We start from the raw sequence: 17496 nt of genomic DNA, 5'->3' as shown, positions 1-17496 counted from the left end.
AGCTGAGCATCCCCCGCCTCTTTCTCAGACCAATCCCTGCATTAATACAACAACCCAAACAGCAGCCGTTTTCTCTCAGCATCATCTCCATCCACATAGCTCTGTCTCTCTCTCTCCCTCCCTCTCTTTCCTTTTTCTTTTTCTCTCTCTCTCGCTCTATGTCTGCCTTTCTTTCCCTCTCTCAGCTTCAGCCCCTCTATTAATTCAGGTGCCTAAGCTACTGCCCCTGCACCATTACAGCTTCCCGAGCTTCTTTTGCTCTCTCCAGCTCTCTCTCTCCAGCTCTCTCTCGCTCTCGCTCTCGCTCTCTCTCTCTCTCTCTCTTTCTATGTCTCTTTGTCTCTTTTTATGTCTCTCTCTCTCTCTCTCTCTCTCTCTCTCTCTCTCTCTCTCTCTCTCTCTCTCTCTCTCTCTCTCTCTCTCTCTCTCTCTCTCTCTCTCTGTCTGTGTCTCTCTCTCTCTCTCTCTCAGCCCTAGCCTACCAGACAGTCCCTCAGAGTCTGACACTGAATATAAAGCATGAGGACGCCTGCTACCTGCTCCACATGCACCCAGCCCTCTACTCCTCCTGACGGGCTCCTCAGAGAAACCTGCTTCCGTCTGTCTCCCTCCTCACCTGTAGTTTTAAATAATAAAAAAAGTGAAGATTGAGAAAGGCTGCCCCCTGCTGGTGCAGCTAGAGTAGTGAATGACTGGCTGTTTTCCTCTTGTTACAGGTATTGTTGCTTTCACCTTGCATTTCTCCTTTGCTCTTTTTTTCTTTCTTTTTGAAGGCAACTGCGCTTGAAGTGGCTGTGCTTGTGCTGTTTTTTAAATGCATTTCCTCAATTTGCCCTCCATTTCCTCAACCACAGGAAAAGCTTCATCCAACGACGATGACGTACAGAAGTCAGATGTGTCCTCAACAGGTCAGGGGGTCATTGACAAGGACCACCTGGGGCCGCTCCTGTTGCAAGTGAGTCCAGCTCGCTTCCTTGTCATTCAGTGAGATTTTATTCATTTAGGGTTTGTTTGGCCAGCACGGCTGGTTGTGATTTTGCGTGTCTGTGCTCCCTCTCAGGCACTTGACGGCTTCCTATTTGTGGTGAACCGAGAGGGCAGCATCGTGTTTGTGTCGGACAACGTGACGCAGTACCTGCAGTACAAACAGGAGGAGCTAATCAGCACCAGCGTGTACAATATTCTACATGAGGATGACAGGGAGGAGTTCCACAAGAACCTGCCCAAGACCAACAGTGAGAAACAATCACACACTTCCACACATAAACACGCTCTCAGGGAAGTTAGCACATCTGCACAAGAAGTAAACGCTGCTTGACATCTTCCACAAGGCCAAGGTATAAAATAAACTTTGAGGGGGTTACAACATCTCCGTGGGCATGTCAACGCAAGCTCGCTCAGTTATTTATTCATGCTCCTCCGTTTCTTAACGCCTTCTCTCATTAAAACGAGGAGCTCCTGGGAAGCCTGTTGTTGCGCATGAGAGCTTTTCAGAAAGACAGACACACACACACACACACACACACACCTGACAAAACACACGTGAACAGAAGCACCCACCCACTTAGTGCTAAGCAGGCAGAGCGTAGCACAGCTGTCAGTCACACTCAGTGGTCCAGACAGTGTAAAACAGGCCTGAGCTCTATTCAGATCCCATGGCAGCCATCTGGAAACTACTTACTGCTGAATAATGCACCTCCACACTTTCCTCTGCTTAATTCACTGCATGTTTGCATGTATATGTCTTACAGTGTATATTTACATGCCACGTCAGTAATGGCGATTGCAGTGTGTGTGTGTGTGTGTGTGTGTGTGTGTGTGTGTGTGTGTGTGTGTGTGTGTGTGTGTGTGTGTGTGTGTGTGTGTGTGTGTGTGTGTGTGTGTGTGTGTGTGTGTGTGTGTGTGTGTGTGTGTAAGCCCATGAGCATGTGCACAGAGCACTATTTATAAAGCTGTTTAATTATGGATATGTGTGCTCGGTTGAACCTGCTACTTGATTAACTGTGTAGTAATGTTCCTAAGCAGCAGTGGCTGCGACAGGTCATTGACACGCTCTCCTTCATTCTTTCACTTCTCCCTTCTCTGCACACTACTTTTATTCATTCATACTCCTTATCTCTTAAGACTCATCTTTAGCTACTTTTTCTCTGAGCATCCCTTGTGCTTCTCTCAATTCACTCTTTCTCAACCTCATTCATACTTAATATGGCTGCCAACTAAGATGAATATTGTGGCTGTCTGTTTCTCAACCTGCTTCTCTCTGCTCTCCCATCCCTCATTGTGTCTCGCTCTGCTGCTCTGCCCCTTCATTATCTTTTGGACCCATGAATGAAATATGCTCTCTCTGCACATTCCTGCGGGATGACGGCTGACCAGCAGCTACAGCTAAACAAACACACACACACACACACACACACACACACACACACACACACACACACACACACATCAAGCAAGCAAACATTACAAAACAGACACACATTCCATGTACAAAACATGCTGTGAGCTTTTTGTTTTTGGCTTGTGTGGTTTTTCTAACTCCTGTCTTGCCTCACTGTTGGCTAATTGTGTCTGAGGGGAAATGTTGCATGGTGCTGCATTTTCTCAGTTGAGGAGTGAAACCAAAGGCCTTGGTAAATCACCTCTCACTATCATCTAGTCCCTCACCACTTGTACTGTCTTACCGCCCGTATATGTCTCGCTCTCCTGGGTCCTCTTTGGTATCCCCCCTGCACCTGCCAGAGAGAAACCTCTGGCCAACTCAAGGCCCTGATAAGGCTTAACGTAGGCCTTAGAGGACAGTTGGATGTCTCTCTGAAGTTTGTCTCCCCTTTTTTCTCCGTCTCTCTCTCTCTGCTGTGAAGGTGACCCCGTCTAAATGTGTATGTGAGTGTGCTGTGATGAAGAGTCAGGGTCTAAATGAGGATAGATGGCTTAGTGTCCCTGGCCTCTGCCTGCTGCAGAGCGGACTGAGAGGGAAAGATATTGGAAATCGACACCTTAGCTACATTAATCCCATGGTTCATTTAGCCAGGGATCTGCACACCAGCAGAGACTTCTGCTTCTCGATTTAGGAGGGAAAATACATGTTGCAGTGTGGTTTGTTTGTTTTGTTGTCTGTGTGTATGTGTGTGCAACAGGATAGGGTGTGAACTGCTTGTGATATTTGATTACAGGCATTCCAGTCATAGCTGTATGTGGTTTTCAGTCCCATGAGTTTCATGCTCATTCCATGTTACTGACAAGTGTAAGCTTCTGATAACATCTGTCCTATTTGTGTTTAATTTGTGATCTATTTTTGTTTACTGTTAGTAAATGGAGTGTCGTGGGGAAACGAGGCGAACCGACAGAAGAGTCACACCTTCAATTGCAGGATGCTGGTCAAGTTTGGCCATGCCCATGGTCCCATGGAGGAGGGGCCAGGAGGGCCACGCTACGAGACCATGCAGTGTTTTGCTCTTACCCAGCCCAAGGCCATGATTGAAGAGGGAGAAGGTACATGGGCATAGTTTCATAGCTAGTGAGACAATATTTTAGAATTTAAAGTGGTGAAAATTCTACATTTATCTCTGGTTTTTATGAAGATATGAAGTTCCCCTCTGTGAGTCCAGACTCTAGAATTCATTTGCTGAAATAGGAAAGTGTCCCTGTTGTCTTCTAACATACTGCGATCACATGAGCAGGATTTTTTTCACAGCTGGTTTTGAAGTCAATCATTATTCAGTATGCAACTTAAACAAATGACAGAGACTGAGAGTTGAACAATAAACTAACAAAGGAGTGTTCAGAAGTCACATACTGAAAATTAAATTATTGGCAAAGTTTGCATACCTCTTGATGAATCTGATGAAGAAACATTTGTACTTGAATGAATGTGCCTTTAATATTATTATGTTGATGAGAAAACAACCTTAGTTGTATACTCTTTCTACCATTTCAAAATAAAGAGAGACCCAAAAAAGTAAAAATCAAGTTTATCTAGTTTGAGTTTAGGAATTTCTTATTTGTTTCTCTCTTAGAGGAACTTACTGTATGTATATAATTAGTATTACAAAACTGACATGGGCATGTAACATTTGTTTAAAAGTTGATTTTATTCTGTAAAAATGAGTGCATACTTTGCCATAATAAATTATTTTTTAAACTGTGACAACATTTAAGTATGAGGACCAATGTCTTTGTCTTCACAAACCTACAACGGTGTACATGCTATGATTGTGACACATTTCTCACACCCATCTCTTCTCATGTGCAGATCTGCAGTCATGTATGATCTGTGTGGCCCGTCGGGTGACAGCTATGGAGAGAACAGAGAGTTTCAACACTCGCCATGAACTCTCAGGTGAGAGACTCCATGCCCTGAATGAACTCAATAAACAAGACACGATGTTAAATCTTGATCGGTTTTTGACTCATCCCTCATGTGTGTCCCTGTTTCTGTGCCTGTAATCGTCCTGCTTCTGTCATCCCCGGCAGGTAAACTGATCCAGATTGACCAGAACTCTCTGCGAGCGTCAATGCGTCCTGGCTGGGAGGATTTGCTGAGACGTTGCATTCAGATGTTCCTGCAGCACAGTGACGGGCAGCCATGGTCACACAAACGTCACTACCATGAGGGTGGGTCACACCAAAGGACAAACATACCTAGAGCCAGACTTATTGTCAGAATCAGACCTATCTTAAAATGGTATAGTTAAAATTTGCTTGATTTGTTGTTGCTAGCAATCTTGGCCAGGCCATAAACTGCTTTTTAAATGTACATGCACCTTATGCATTACTGTATAAATATTGATCTTTATTTTGATGAATAAGAATGCCTGAGGACTACAACACTGACACTTGTTGTAATAAAAGAATTGCTTGCTGTGACTGATGACTTTTGTCCTTCTATCTTTATGTTCCAGCCTTTCTACAGGGTCACGCCGAGACGCCCCTGTATCGCTTCTCCCTGTCCGACGGCACTCCTGTCACAGCCCAAACCAAGAGCAAACTGTATCGTCACCCCATGAGCAATGAACCACAAGGGTTCATCTCCACTCACCTGCTGCAGAGGTCAGACAAACTCAAATCGCACGCATTTCATTCAGATACAGTGAAGGATGTGCCATTTACTTTACTGATAAAAAAGCACTTGCATCATATCTATGCAAGGAGGCCAAGGCATTTATGCCACACAAATAGCTGAAGTATCAGCTGAAGTAGCTTTTATACACTGGCGTCCTGTGAACAGTAAGAAGGCATTCACACAGGAACTGGTATTTTAGTTGTATTTACACTGAGGCACTATAGTCAAGAGCGATTATTAAGGCTGATACACTGTTTCAAGGTTTTTGCATTTTTCAAGCCCTGTGCTTGTTTTCCCTCTTCTTCCACACAGAGAACCAAATGGTTACCGCTCAGCTCAGGGTGGGAGTATGATGCCAAACACTATGAGACAACAGGGCATGGGAGGCCCCAACCCAAATGCCCAAATGAACATGACCACCGGTGGGGGGATGGGCATGGGTGGCATGGGCAGCATGAACAGGGGCTATGGCATGAACGAGCAGGGCCACATGGGTCACATGGGCCCAATGGGAGGCAGCTCTATATATGGAGGGAGTGGTGGAGGAGGAGGTGGAGGCATGGGCAGCCGCATGATGCAGATGAATCAGATGGGGCAGATGAATCAGGTGGCTCACATGAATCAGATGAATCAGATGGGTCATATGAATCACCCAGGTCAAGGCATGCAGCAGCACCCACAGCAGCCCCCATTTCAGAGCAGTGGTGGATTTGGGCTCAGTGGCATGAATAGTCCTTCAGGAAGCCCCAGGATGGGCGGCCCCCAGCAGGGACTCCTGATGTCACCCCGGAACCGAGGAAGCCCTAAGATGGGCATCAACCAATTCTCACCTGGAGGTGAGTCGTTCAATGTCAAAAATTGTGCATCAGTATAAATTATAGTTTTATTGTAAAAAGTAGTTTTAATGAGTGGTGTTTTTGTTGTAGGCATACACTCTCCTATGAGTGGCATTGGCAGTGGTGGAGGTAGTAGTGGCAGTACCTCAACCTTCTCCAGCAGCTCCCTGAATGCCCTACAAGCTATCAGTGAAGGAGTAGGGAGCTCCCTCCCTTCCACTCTAACATCTCCCTCTCCTGCCCACAAAGCAGACAGCTCTCCCAGCATCCACTCCTCCTCTTCTTCCTCTCAGCCCAATCAGTCGGCCAAACCTGGACAAGATGGCTCCAAAAGCCCAGCGGGAGGCTTAGGGCCTGGACCTGGTGACCATCACCATTCCCTGCACCATCTCCACCATCATCAACATCCTCAGGCTGAAAGTTCTGAAAACCGACCAGACAACCAGGCAGCTACAGCAACTAAAGAGTCTGGAGAGGGAACCAATGAGGCGGGGCTGGCAAGCGCTGAACCCCCTCGCAAGTTGCCAGACAGTAAGGGCCATAAGAAGCTGCTGCAGTTGCTGACTTCCCCAACTGAAGAGCTGGGCATAGGTGGCAGTGGGCCAGCAGGCCCCCCTCTGCCACCACCACCAGCCAGAAGCAGCACTCCTGCAGGCTCAGACATTAAGGACCCCACCGGAGGCATGACTAGTCCCTCATCCACAGGGGTCTCCTCCTCTTCTTCAGCCGGTGCCAATCCAGGCCAAGCAACAGGGCCCGGAGGGGTGTCAACTTCGCTATCATCAGCCCACTACACAGGCTCGCTTCAAGAAAAGCACAAGATCCTCCACAAACTCCTTCAGAATGGCAATACACCAGATGAAGTAGCTAAAATCACAGCCGAGGCGACAGGAAAGACGTCACATGGGAGCCAGGAGGGCGGTGAGGGAGCATCAGGGGTTGGTACTGGGCCTGGTTTGATCACAGAGCCCAAGCAGGAACAGCATAGCCCCAAGAAGGAAAAAACCCATGCTCTCCTCCACTATCTCCTCAACAAGGATGATTCCAAAGACCCGGTGGATGTCAAACCCAAACTTGAAGAACTAGAGGGGAAGGGACCACCAGGGGCTGCTAGCGGCCCTCCAAGAAATGGGCCGGGGTCTGGGCCTGGTCCTGCACCTGAACATCACGAGAGCAAGATCAAGTCAGAACCCCCTGATGATGTAGGATTGCTTCTTAACTAATTAATTATTCATTAGTTATTTTAATAACTGCAACTTTAACATTGCTATTGACACACAGCCAGTCAGACAGTTAAATAATGTCAAAGGCAAATAAAATTGCTGGTTGGTCTTACCTTGAACCTAACATTTTACCTTACCTGTGGAACGAATGTAATTACTGAATTTGAGCTATTTTATTGTTTAGTTACACAACCTGGAGTCCATCCTGGGAGATCTGAGGGGTTCAAGCTCAGACTTTTACACTGAGCAGGCTGGAAGTAAAGGGTCTAATGATACAGGAACCAAACCCCAGGGTTGCCTTGATGACAGCCTTCAGGGTAAGTGAAAATTGCATGCAGGCTGGGTGTAATGGCATCATCTCAATGTATTTAATGCCAGTGTCAACAGCATCATTGTTTTCTGTCTTTCTGAGTTGCATCAATCAATTAAACATTACATTAAGTACTTTTAATCGTTTGTGGTTAGTCACTAATTAAAAAAAATCTAATAAGATATAAATATTTTTAAAGTGTTGGTGTTTACTGAGATATAATTTTATTCCATATGACCTATTAATTATATGAAACAGACATTTTCCTCCCTCTCTTGAAAAAGACAGAGTCCAGCTGAATGGATGCTTGTGTTTACAGGGAATCCTGGAATAGGTCTGGGACCTCGGGGGCCCTTCCAGAGGGCAGTGTCCATGGATGGGAAGCCTCCTGGTGGCCCTGGAGGAGCAGGTAGACGGCCCATGCTTATCAAGCAGGAGGACATGATGGGCAGTCCAGACAGCTACCCAGGAAACATGGGTGTGTAGAATGTGTTGTAATTTATCTTCATTACATTTTAAAGACATTAGTAAATATTGAGGAGCAAGACTTGGCTACTTGGTTCTCCTTGAACACTTTGATGATACTTATCAATTCATATCTGGTATATTTTATTTATTTATTTATTTTTATTAACAGGGCTAATGAATAGGGGCATGGTTACCCAGAGGTCTCCCATGGGAGGGTCAGGTGACTGGGGCATGACCCGCTCCAGTGCCAGCCCTGTGGGATCAGCTGGACACCCATCCATAATGCGCCTAGGCATGGAGTACAACAATGGCAAAGGCATGATGTCAGGACCCATGGTCACCCGGTCCAACAGTGTGCCGGGCTCCAGGTCTATGCTGCAGCATCAGCTCATGGATGTGGGTAGGTCTGTCACATTATTTGCCAGATGCTGATTGTGTCATAGAAGAAAGACGTGACGTGCAGTAATAGGTCTGTTGATGTGGACCAATATTACCATTCAGTGGGTGGTGCCGCTAGTCATCATCATATCATAAATAGGTTTATCTTCATGTAAGTTTTAACGTACAGATAATTTGTGGTGTAAAACTTGTCATACATAATGACACAAAGAATGCTACAAAAGCCAGAAATGTAGACAATGAGAGCCACACAAGTATTTAAACTGAAAACATCTGAATTTATAGATGTGTTCAAATCCATCCAAAAGACTTTTCCTCTTTAAATTGGGGTCTTATTTTTATCTGTGAATCTAAACTGATGACAAATTTAAAATTGTCATCTGACATTATGTCAAATATGTTGATTAATACATACCATCCCTGTCCATTACATATTGTACTGTAAAATATGTAGAATCTGTATCCTCTGACTGGCCAACAGTCTGTATTTGTATAAATTAAATGTATACTGTCTTTGTGGTTTAGGAGGCTCTGCTGACATGAGCATGGGTATGAGCCCCTTTGGCCAGCAGGGCCAGCCCAACCAATCTCCCTCGTGGCCGGACAATATGATGGGCATGGAGGGTAACAGGTGAGTGCAACATCTATTATTCTCCGTATTCATTTCATAGTAGCTGAAAACAGCTGAAAAGGCAGATCATCCCAAACCTCGTGGTAAATGTCTTTATTTGTGTTGCAGACGGCAGTTTGGAAACACCTTGGATGACCTTCTGGTGCCTCCCACCACTAGTGAGGGTCAGAGTGACGAGCGAGCACTTCTGGACCAGCTGGACTCTCTGCTGAATAATACAGATGGCACAGCTCTGGAGGAGATAGACCGAGCTCTGGGCATTCCAGATCTTGTCAGCCAGGTAAGACAATAGAAAAAGATTTTTAAAAAGGTGAAATAACCACTGCATCTCTTTGCTCATCTACTAAAGATCACTTTAGAAGTTATATATGTAAGGATAAAAGGTCAGTGTGTCTGTCATGACTCACAACCATTATACTCAATTTTACATTAAATATTTTCTTCATGACTCACCATGTTGAGACTGTTCTTCACTAAAGAGAGATTGATAAGCCCAGATGGATTCATCTGCGCCGCTTAGAAAGAAACAGTTTTAGATGCAACCAATTAGAAATTAATCAATTAGATGGAAAAGTTTTATTTTCTTTTTCTTTTTTTTTATCCTCTTGTCTTCTCTGCTCCAAACCCAGGGGGCAGAGCAGCAGCTGGAGCCCTTTCCAGGACAGGACCCCACTATGGTGCTTGACCAGAAGCCTCTTTATGGACAGGGCTATCCCGGACCCCCTGCCATGCCAATGCAGCCTGGCTATGGAGGTAACCCTATGCAGGGTCAGGGCCAGCAGGGTGGTTTTGGGCCCATGCTCTCGCAGATGGGCCAAGCTGGCAGTTTCCCTGGTATGGGTGGAATGGGGGGCATGGGCCACCCTCGTGCCAACATGATGAGACCAAGGATGATAACTGCGAACAAACCCATGAGGCTTCAGCTGCAACAGAGGCTGCAGGGACAGCAGGTATGAAAGCAGTGTGAAAGCATTCAGGTAAAATAAGTAGAATTTTTACTTACAGTTGGGTGAAAGTGGGAAAAAAAGTGTCAGTGGTGACATACACACAAAACTCAATAGATTGTAGAGCATGTTTGTGTCTATGTCTTTTTTAATTGCAAATGTACTATTAAAAATGGAAAATGTCAGGCTTCTTCTAAATATTCTCCTCGTTCATTTCCATGTTCAGTTCATGAATCAGACACGACAAGGCATGGGCATGAAGATGGAGAACCCAGGAGGCAACCCCAGCATGAGGCCTGGCATGGGGGGACAGGTACATAGCAAAACTCTTGGTGATCTAATTCAATCATCATAAACCATTGTGTCTTAACAAAAGTGAAAGAAAAACTAAACAAAATGATTGTCCACACTCAGACATGGCTAAGACATGGTTCTGTGGGAAGAAGACTCCTGCTCATTTCTAAGCCCTAGACAGTGTTTGCACCAATGAGCTTTTTTATTAGCACTTTCTAATTACTCACCCTTCATAAAGGGGTTCATACAGTAAGTCCTAACTAATGGCTGCATTAATGGTTAATGAATCATTTAGTAATGCTTCATTATCAGCCATTAAGAAGAACAACTTTTGGGTTGCCAGATCGTAAAAAAATTCCTCTGGCTCTCATTTATCCCCAAGCAAGATACGTTTTAGCTCTTTAATTCCTCAGGATGTTCCTCTAATGGAATAACCTGGACTAAAATCCACTAATTAAAAATGGTATGTGTTTTAGCCTCGAAGGCTATGTGACGCCTAAAGTACAGTTTGGGAAATGGTTACTTCCTCCTGGAGTCTACCATCATGTCTACGAGTGTTCAGTTCATAGTTACAAAACCTTCAACTGGAATTTATTTGAGTCTAAAAAGAGAATCCTACCATCTATAACATTACATTTTAAAATGTTAAAAGGGGTCTATGTATCTTACTGTATATTAAAACATACAGTATATATTTTGTGAAAGCTAAAAATATAGTTAGATTAAAATTATTCTCACATGTAGATCCATCTGAAACTTTCTTTTTGTTTTGAGCAGCCGGGCTTCATCAACGCTCAAATGATGGCTCAGCGCAGCAGGGAAATGGCTACCATGCAGATAAGGAGGCAGCGCATGATGATGCTGATGCAGCAGCAACAGCAGCAGGCTGCGGCAGCGGCCGCAGCCGCCGCGGCCGCAGGAGGATTCAGTCCCCCACCAAATGTCACAGCTCCTGGTGGCATGGACAATCCAATGGGAGGGCCAAGCATGGGCCAGCCGGGCCCCCAGCAGTTTGGCTATGGTGGAAACTACGGTGAGTTTACTGAGCCGGGCAGAATACTGAACAGAATACTGCTGCTCTCTGGTGGTGAGACTGTGCATCAGAACGCACTCCCATGATAAGTGGGTTATTGACCACATCTCTTGTGTATCTCGGACATACAGGTTTTCCCTTTACAACACCAGACACATCAGACACTAGCTTTCTCAATATGCTCCTCAATTCTTTGTGCAGGCACTTGTCATATGTCTTGATTACTTCAATGCCCTTGTGACAGGGGTAGCAGCATGCGCAGTCAAACCTCTGAATATGATCTGAAATTCAGCATCACATCTCATTTTTAATCTGGAAAAAGGGACACATTACACTACTGTTATATACATTTACACAGTATGATGGCTCCCTGCATTTGGTCCCTGTTGCTCGGGTTTATCAGAGTGATAAACCCGAAAGTACCTTCCTGTACATCCTCCACGCAATGTGCAGTGCCACGAGCGGCGTCTGGTGGTCCTTTTACCTCACAGCAAAACAATCAAAGCTCCTCATCACAACCGAGATGTTCACAAGTCTTATTGGAAATTCCAAGTCAGGTCTCAAGTCTTTGGGAGCAAGTCCAAGTCAAGCGTCAATTCTCTTATGTTGTAATAAGTGTTCTCCCCTTTGCTGCATCTTAACCACATAAAACATTGCATCTATGAATTCAAAGCACATACTGCTTTATCATCACTCCTTCATTTACTAACATACAGTATCAGCATTGATTAGTTGTTTCAAAATCAATAACCGTATTAAAAAATATACACAGAAAAGTCCTGAATTGTTAGCCTACGAAAAGAGATCAGCTTCACTACTACGTGTGTGCCCAGCTCTAGTCTGAGATTCTCTACTTGCCCCACGCATTTTTTACCAGTAACAGTTGTTCAGCTCTTCACACATTTTTTTAATGTGTGATAAAATTGAGATTGTTTGCAAGTCTCAAGTCATGTCAAGTCTTTAAAGTGTGACTTAAGTCGCCATCTCTGTACCACAATGAGTTTCCCAGCTCTTCACACTCAGCAGCCTCTTACCCAGTATTAAAAAAAAATACAGAAGATCAAACTCATCTGTAACTTTATTTGCACTTAGCTGAGGAACAGTGTAAACTATGTGTATGTATGTATGTATTATGTGAAATCTATCAGTTGTCCACAGTATAACATAAAGCTTGTGGAGAGATAAGTGAGCTGAAACTGCATGGTTTATTTCCACAGGAATGGGACAGCAAGGAGACCCCTCGTTTGGCCCATCAGGCAACAGTCCTCCTAATGCCATGATGCCAGGCCGCATGGGGCCTCAAAACCCGATGATGCAACAGCACCCACAGGGAGGTCCCATGTACCAGGGTGCAGATATGAAAGGCTGGTCGCAGGGAGGCATGGGACGCAACAGGTATGACACTAAAAACACTTATTACATTCTAGCTGTCAGTGGAGGAGACAGATGGAGAAAATGTGTCTGTACTTTTTCCGTATTTGACACTTCCCGTCCCTCTTCCTCACCAGTTCATACCCTCAGCAACAGTTTGGGCAGCAAGGACCTCCGGGTCAGCAGCAGTTTGGGCAGCAGGGGAATCCAGGACAGTATGGGGGCGTGATGATGAATGGGGGTATGCCGGCCAGTGGAGGAGGAGGACACATGGGCCAGATGGGAGGGCAGATGGGTATGAACCCATTGGTGATGGGACGCATGCCTATGGGGCCTGATCAGGTATGTGCAGAGGGGAGTAGATTAAAAGCTTAAATTTTCACCTTTTATTTTGTTTTTGTTTGTTTACATCGATCTCAAAACAATACTGGTATATAAAAATGTACAATGAACAGGTTATTGCTGTGTGTAATTTCTTATTTTAGCAATTTCCATTTAAGAGAATGGTGATAAAATTTTGCAAATCTAGTGGGTATCGCCTGGATCGACTCGAAGCATTGTTGGTAACAACATTTCCTCCTTCCATCTCATGCTTCTGCTGCGACTCAGAAAGGAAAAACAAAGCATGTTTCTATCCTCCAGTGCTAATAGCAGTGGAAATGGGCTTTGTGAATAAATCATGACGTACGTGAAGAATGTGACTTTATCGTTGACAGAAGCTTTTTCTCAACTGGGAAGATAAGAGATTGTGACAAACAATGTGTGAACTGACGAGGAGACTAATATTTCCCAAGTTAACACACCTATGAATTGAATTTCCCATCATATTTTCCAAAGTTGTTTTACAGTGTTTTGGGTTTGACTAGTGTCTTGTTAATTATCTGTCTTTTATCTCGATTACTCATCCCCTAATTTCATAACTAGATAATGAAAAGTATTTATTTATTTATTTATTTATTTAAGCATGCCATTTGTGTGATTTTTATTTTTACAATCAGCTAATTTGTAATTCTGTACTAAAACAAGGTTCACATTATATTTATTTCACGGGGATTTTTTTGTGGTTAAGTTAGAATGGAACAAGAGATTTTTTTTCCACAGCGTAGACATAAGGGACAATTAAAGTGTCCATTATTCCTTTCAACATGCAGTACATATGAACAAGTGACGATAGGCTTTAAAAAAGATGTGTAATGCTGATACAGTAGGTGTTCTGAGGAGAGACAAATCTGTAATCAATCTCTTTTCCTCCCCTCTGTCCAGAAATACTGTTGAACATCATTACAGGAGCATGTGTCTCACTGTGATCTCCACTGAGAGAAAGGACATGGCTGCATCACTGATGTGCATCTGTGTGCAGTGCTGCACCCTCACCAGATGAGGGAGTGAACTTCCTTTGGACTCACGGCCAGTAACAGCTGTCTGGCAGCCTGAGGACATCAGACAGCTTACACACATGGAAACACACAGCGTTCATGAACATCAGAAACACTGTGACTCATTTACACATAAAGACAGTCAGACAAACAGCTCTGTGATTCTTCTCGTAGACTTTAGTTTGATATTTCTCTCTTTAGGAGCGGCCTGTGTGCCTCGGTAAACAACACGCACCGCTCGCTGGACCAAATGGTAAAGGTGGACAGATACTCAAACCCCCATCAGAATTTGTCAAATGTGTGAAGACGCCTTCCCCCCCCCCCTTTTTTTTTTTTCGAATGTTACCATGAAGCTATGTTCTGATGGAAAAATGTGGGATTTCTCTCTTGTCTCTGACTTTTGCGAGATTTTAATCCGCCGTGTCTCTGCTGCTCCTGCAGATTCTCGGTGATGTAAAGTAAACACAGTTCTAGATGATGGGCCAACAGATTGTGACACTCAGATGAATGTCATTAAGCAGTAGCACATGTCCTCCAGAGCGCTGTCTGGTTAAAGTATGACTGAATTACTGGTTGGCTGATTGCACTTTAAGGAAAGGCCAACATCAAAAAGGATTGTGGCAATATAGAGGCCTTTACCCAAGAATGAATACATAGCAGCAGACATTACTGTGTGTGCGTGTGTGTGTGTGTGTGTGTGTGTGTGTGCGCGTGTGTTGTTAAGAAATAGAAGCTGTTGATTGGAAATGGGTAAGCCTGATGATCTTTGTTCTACAGTGGGAACCAGTAGAAAGGCAGTAAGCACAGATTTTACCTGCTTGTGTACATTGTAAAGGAAATTTTTAAGTAATTTTAAAAATCACTCTTAAAACAAACAGACTTCTATTCCTGTTCCAAACTCCACTTATATTTATAGATATTTGTGAGGTGGTTGTTTTATCATTCCAGGGGTCATTTTTAAATCCAAATGTTACAGATATTTTGGTTACTTTAAATTGATCTCCAGTGTTACTACACAAGTGCTGAAGAATGAAATTGATTGAAATAAACTGATTGCCAGTGTCTGTATTAGCTCACACTAAGAGAAAGTTCAATTTGAGTGTAGGTGTGCAGATTTTTTAGCAATAATCCTTCCTCCTGGTTTTCCTCTGAGGGCAAAGCTGAAGCATCATTTACTCAACGCGATGGTACTGCAGTATTAGACATAATGTCTTATTCGGAGGTTTTTTGTCTGTTAATAAAAATTGTAAATACACTTCAAATGTACGATATATAAATATATATATGCTTTTGTAGGTCATATACGGTTTTTGCACAGATTGTAAGGCGTGACATTTAAAAGCGTAATTTTCTTATTCTGCCATAGGTCAGCTTTTATTTTAAATACTTTAACCAGTGGGGAAGGAAGGGCCTCCTTTTTGTAAGCAGTACGTGTAGATTTCTTTCATACTGCCACTTTCTTTCTCTTAGAAAGCACTTTTTTTATTTGTGATCTTCAAATCATGAATTTCTCTTTATTTCTGAGTACATAGTCTTAGCTAAAGAGGTGCTAGCGAGTACATTTGTTTAAATAAATGATTTTTGTTTTGACAAACAAAGAAAACACAAAATATGCCTATACAAAATATAAAAAAATAAAATAAAAAAATGAGTTGACACATGATTGTGTTAGGCTTTTAGGGGCCCGGATGTCGTACCAGTATGTGAGGATGATATTTTCTGGACCCAACCTCATGCTTCCATGTGTGACTTTAAGTTTCACTCCTGAGATTTCTGTATTTTGTATTTTGCTGATTTAATTCTAGCCCCACTGTATAACTGTTCATAAGTCGTGTTTTTTTTTTTTTTTACAGATGTTTATTGCTGATGGAAGCCACACAAGAAAGAGTATAAATTCCCTAATTACTGTAACTGTCACTTTCATGAGAGGGGACTTTTCTTTTTACTTTGAAGTTTGAGTTTGCCTTTAGTTTTGTTGTATTTCCTGTGAAGCTTTTGTTGAGAAATCTACCTTTGAACACATGCTCAATCCAAAGATTTTGTTTGTTATTCTGCAGTAAGTAGGAACAGTTCCTGATGTAGATTGTGCAAGTACTTGTGTGCTTTTAACGTTACACATAACTTCTATAATATACATTGAACTGAATATGTTTAATTGCATTTATTATATCCCCATCCATATGCCACACAGTAGACATGAGTCTGGTTCTGCCCAAGTGTTTTTGTTTCTGTGGAACTTATGGCCAGTTGAGTTGTGGTTCTGCAAACGTTTTTTTCACCTGAGAATGTTTTCGATTTTCTGCTAAGAGGGAGAGGACGGCTATTGATTGATGTCATTGGATTTTTAAAGAATATGAAAGATTGATCTACAAATATTTTTTAAAAGTGTGTTTTTTAAAAGGCAAGAAACTTAGCTTAAGAAAAGAGAAAACACATCTGGGAAACAAACAGTTTGTTATTACAGGATGTATAATACTATTATGTTTTATTTCTTACCTTGTTTCTTGATGTTAATATCAGTGTAAATACAAATTTATATTTAAACATTACACTGTCTCTGCTTTCATTTTGTATAAACACACACATCCTCATACCATCCCAACTCTGCTGTTACTGGGCCCAAACCTTCAGAAGCACATCAGCCCATCCAAAGCTTGGAATAAGTGTCTCGAGACCTAGAATTACTCTCTCAGTGTATAAGATGGGATGCCAGGTGTCCCTCTAGGTGACTGACTCAGCCTGTCAAATTGTCGAATAACCAAAGCAAACAACAGGTTTTAGTTCACTTTAGTTTTAATGGCATGCAAAGTTTACTATCTGCATTTAATGTAGGCAATATCGCTTAGCTATAACCAAGTAATAACCATTTCATGTTTATTCTTTTTAGTCAGCAATGTGGCTTTAGGTATAGCAATGTTGGTCCAGACAGAAATATCTCAAGTTATCAGGTCAATATATTATCAACAGCTCAATAAAATATGAGATACATAATATCTGTACAGTCAATGATTTTTAGGCAGGCTGTAGTGGTTGGCAGTTATGGTGGTAAGACAAATGTCTCAACATTTCTCGGATGGGACACAGGGAAACCTCTTAGTCCCTAGATTTTTCAAGTAGCTCATCATAAGGCTCAGTGTTTAATTTGCCCAACATTCTGGCTCATTACCATTTAACGTCTAATAATACATGAGAACACACTAAACTGAGATGGTGAAAACTCTAAAAAGAAAATCAGTTCCCTGTCAGCATATCAGCAGGTGGGCATTAGCATTTAGTTTAAGTAAGTATACATTATATGAGTGATTTATGCTTCACAGAATTGCTGTGGCCTGTAGACTCATAGATCATATATTAGTAAAAGCCACAACCGTAATTACTGCAGTTGCTAAACTTAAAAGTGGCAATCACACGTGTACACAGAGTAGCTCACTGTCTTACGATCGCTGAGTTTCTTTGTCTGATCTCCACTAACCCTGACAATCTGAGGTGAGGTGACAATAACTAAACCAAAGCTTGTTAACGAATCTGTCAAAATAGGGTGATTTC

General features: G+C 42.9%; 1 protein-coding gene across 3 annotated transcripts in view; it reads left to right on the top strand.

Annotated features, from left to right (window-relative positions):
• LOC137139292 (nuclear receptor coactivator 3-like) overlaps positions 1-16499 on the top strand; it is a 54802-nt gene extending 38303 nt beyond the window's left edge. For 2 of the 3 annotated variants that reach the window (XM_067526322.1, XM_067526323.1), the window contains 19 exons: positions 855-955; positions 1061-1235; positions 3313-3495; positions 4256-4342; positions 4477-4617; positions 4905-5052; positions 5378-5901; positions 5992-7103; positions 7309-7441; positions 7754-7912; positions 8072-8302; positions 8827-8932; positions 9041-9212; positions 9562-9882; positions 10103-10189; positions 10948-11203; positions 12421-12598; positions 12712-12916; positions 13838-16499. In XM_067526322.1, the coding sequence (XP_067382423.1) occupies positions 855-955; positions 1061-1235; positions 3313-3495; positions 4256-4342; positions 4477-4617; positions 4905-5052; positions 5378-5901; positions 5992-7103; positions 7309-7441; positions 7754-7912; positions 8072-8302; positions 8827-8932; positions 9041-9212; positions 9562-9882; positions 10103-10189; positions 10948-11203; positions 12421-12598; positions 12712-12916; positions 13838-13849 (4331 nt within the window). In that variant the 3' untranslated portion in view covers positions 13850-16499. Of the gene's footprint in view, positions 1-425; positions 717-854; positions 956-1060; positions 1236-3312; positions 3496-4255; positions 4343-4476; positions 4618-4904; positions 5053-5377; positions 5902-5991; positions 7104-7308; positions 7442-7753; positions 7913-8071; positions 8303-8826; positions 8933-9040; positions 9213-9561; positions 9883-10102; positions 10190-10947; positions 11204-12420; positions 12599-12711; positions 12917-13837 lie in introns of those variants that run through there. The other variant, XM_067526324.1, reaches the window with a different exon arrangement.
• Positions 16500-17496: the final 997 nt, after the last annotated feature.

This window comes from Channa argus, chromosome 13 (assembly GCF_033026475.1).
Source record: "Channa argus isolate prfri chromosome 13, Channa argus male v1.0, whole genome shotgun sequence".
NCBI lineage: Eukaryota > Metazoa > Chordata > Actinopteri > Anabantiformes > Channidae > Channa > Channa argus.
Note: the sequence above shows the minus strand (reverse complement) of the source record. Positions and strands in the feature narration are given on the sequence as shown.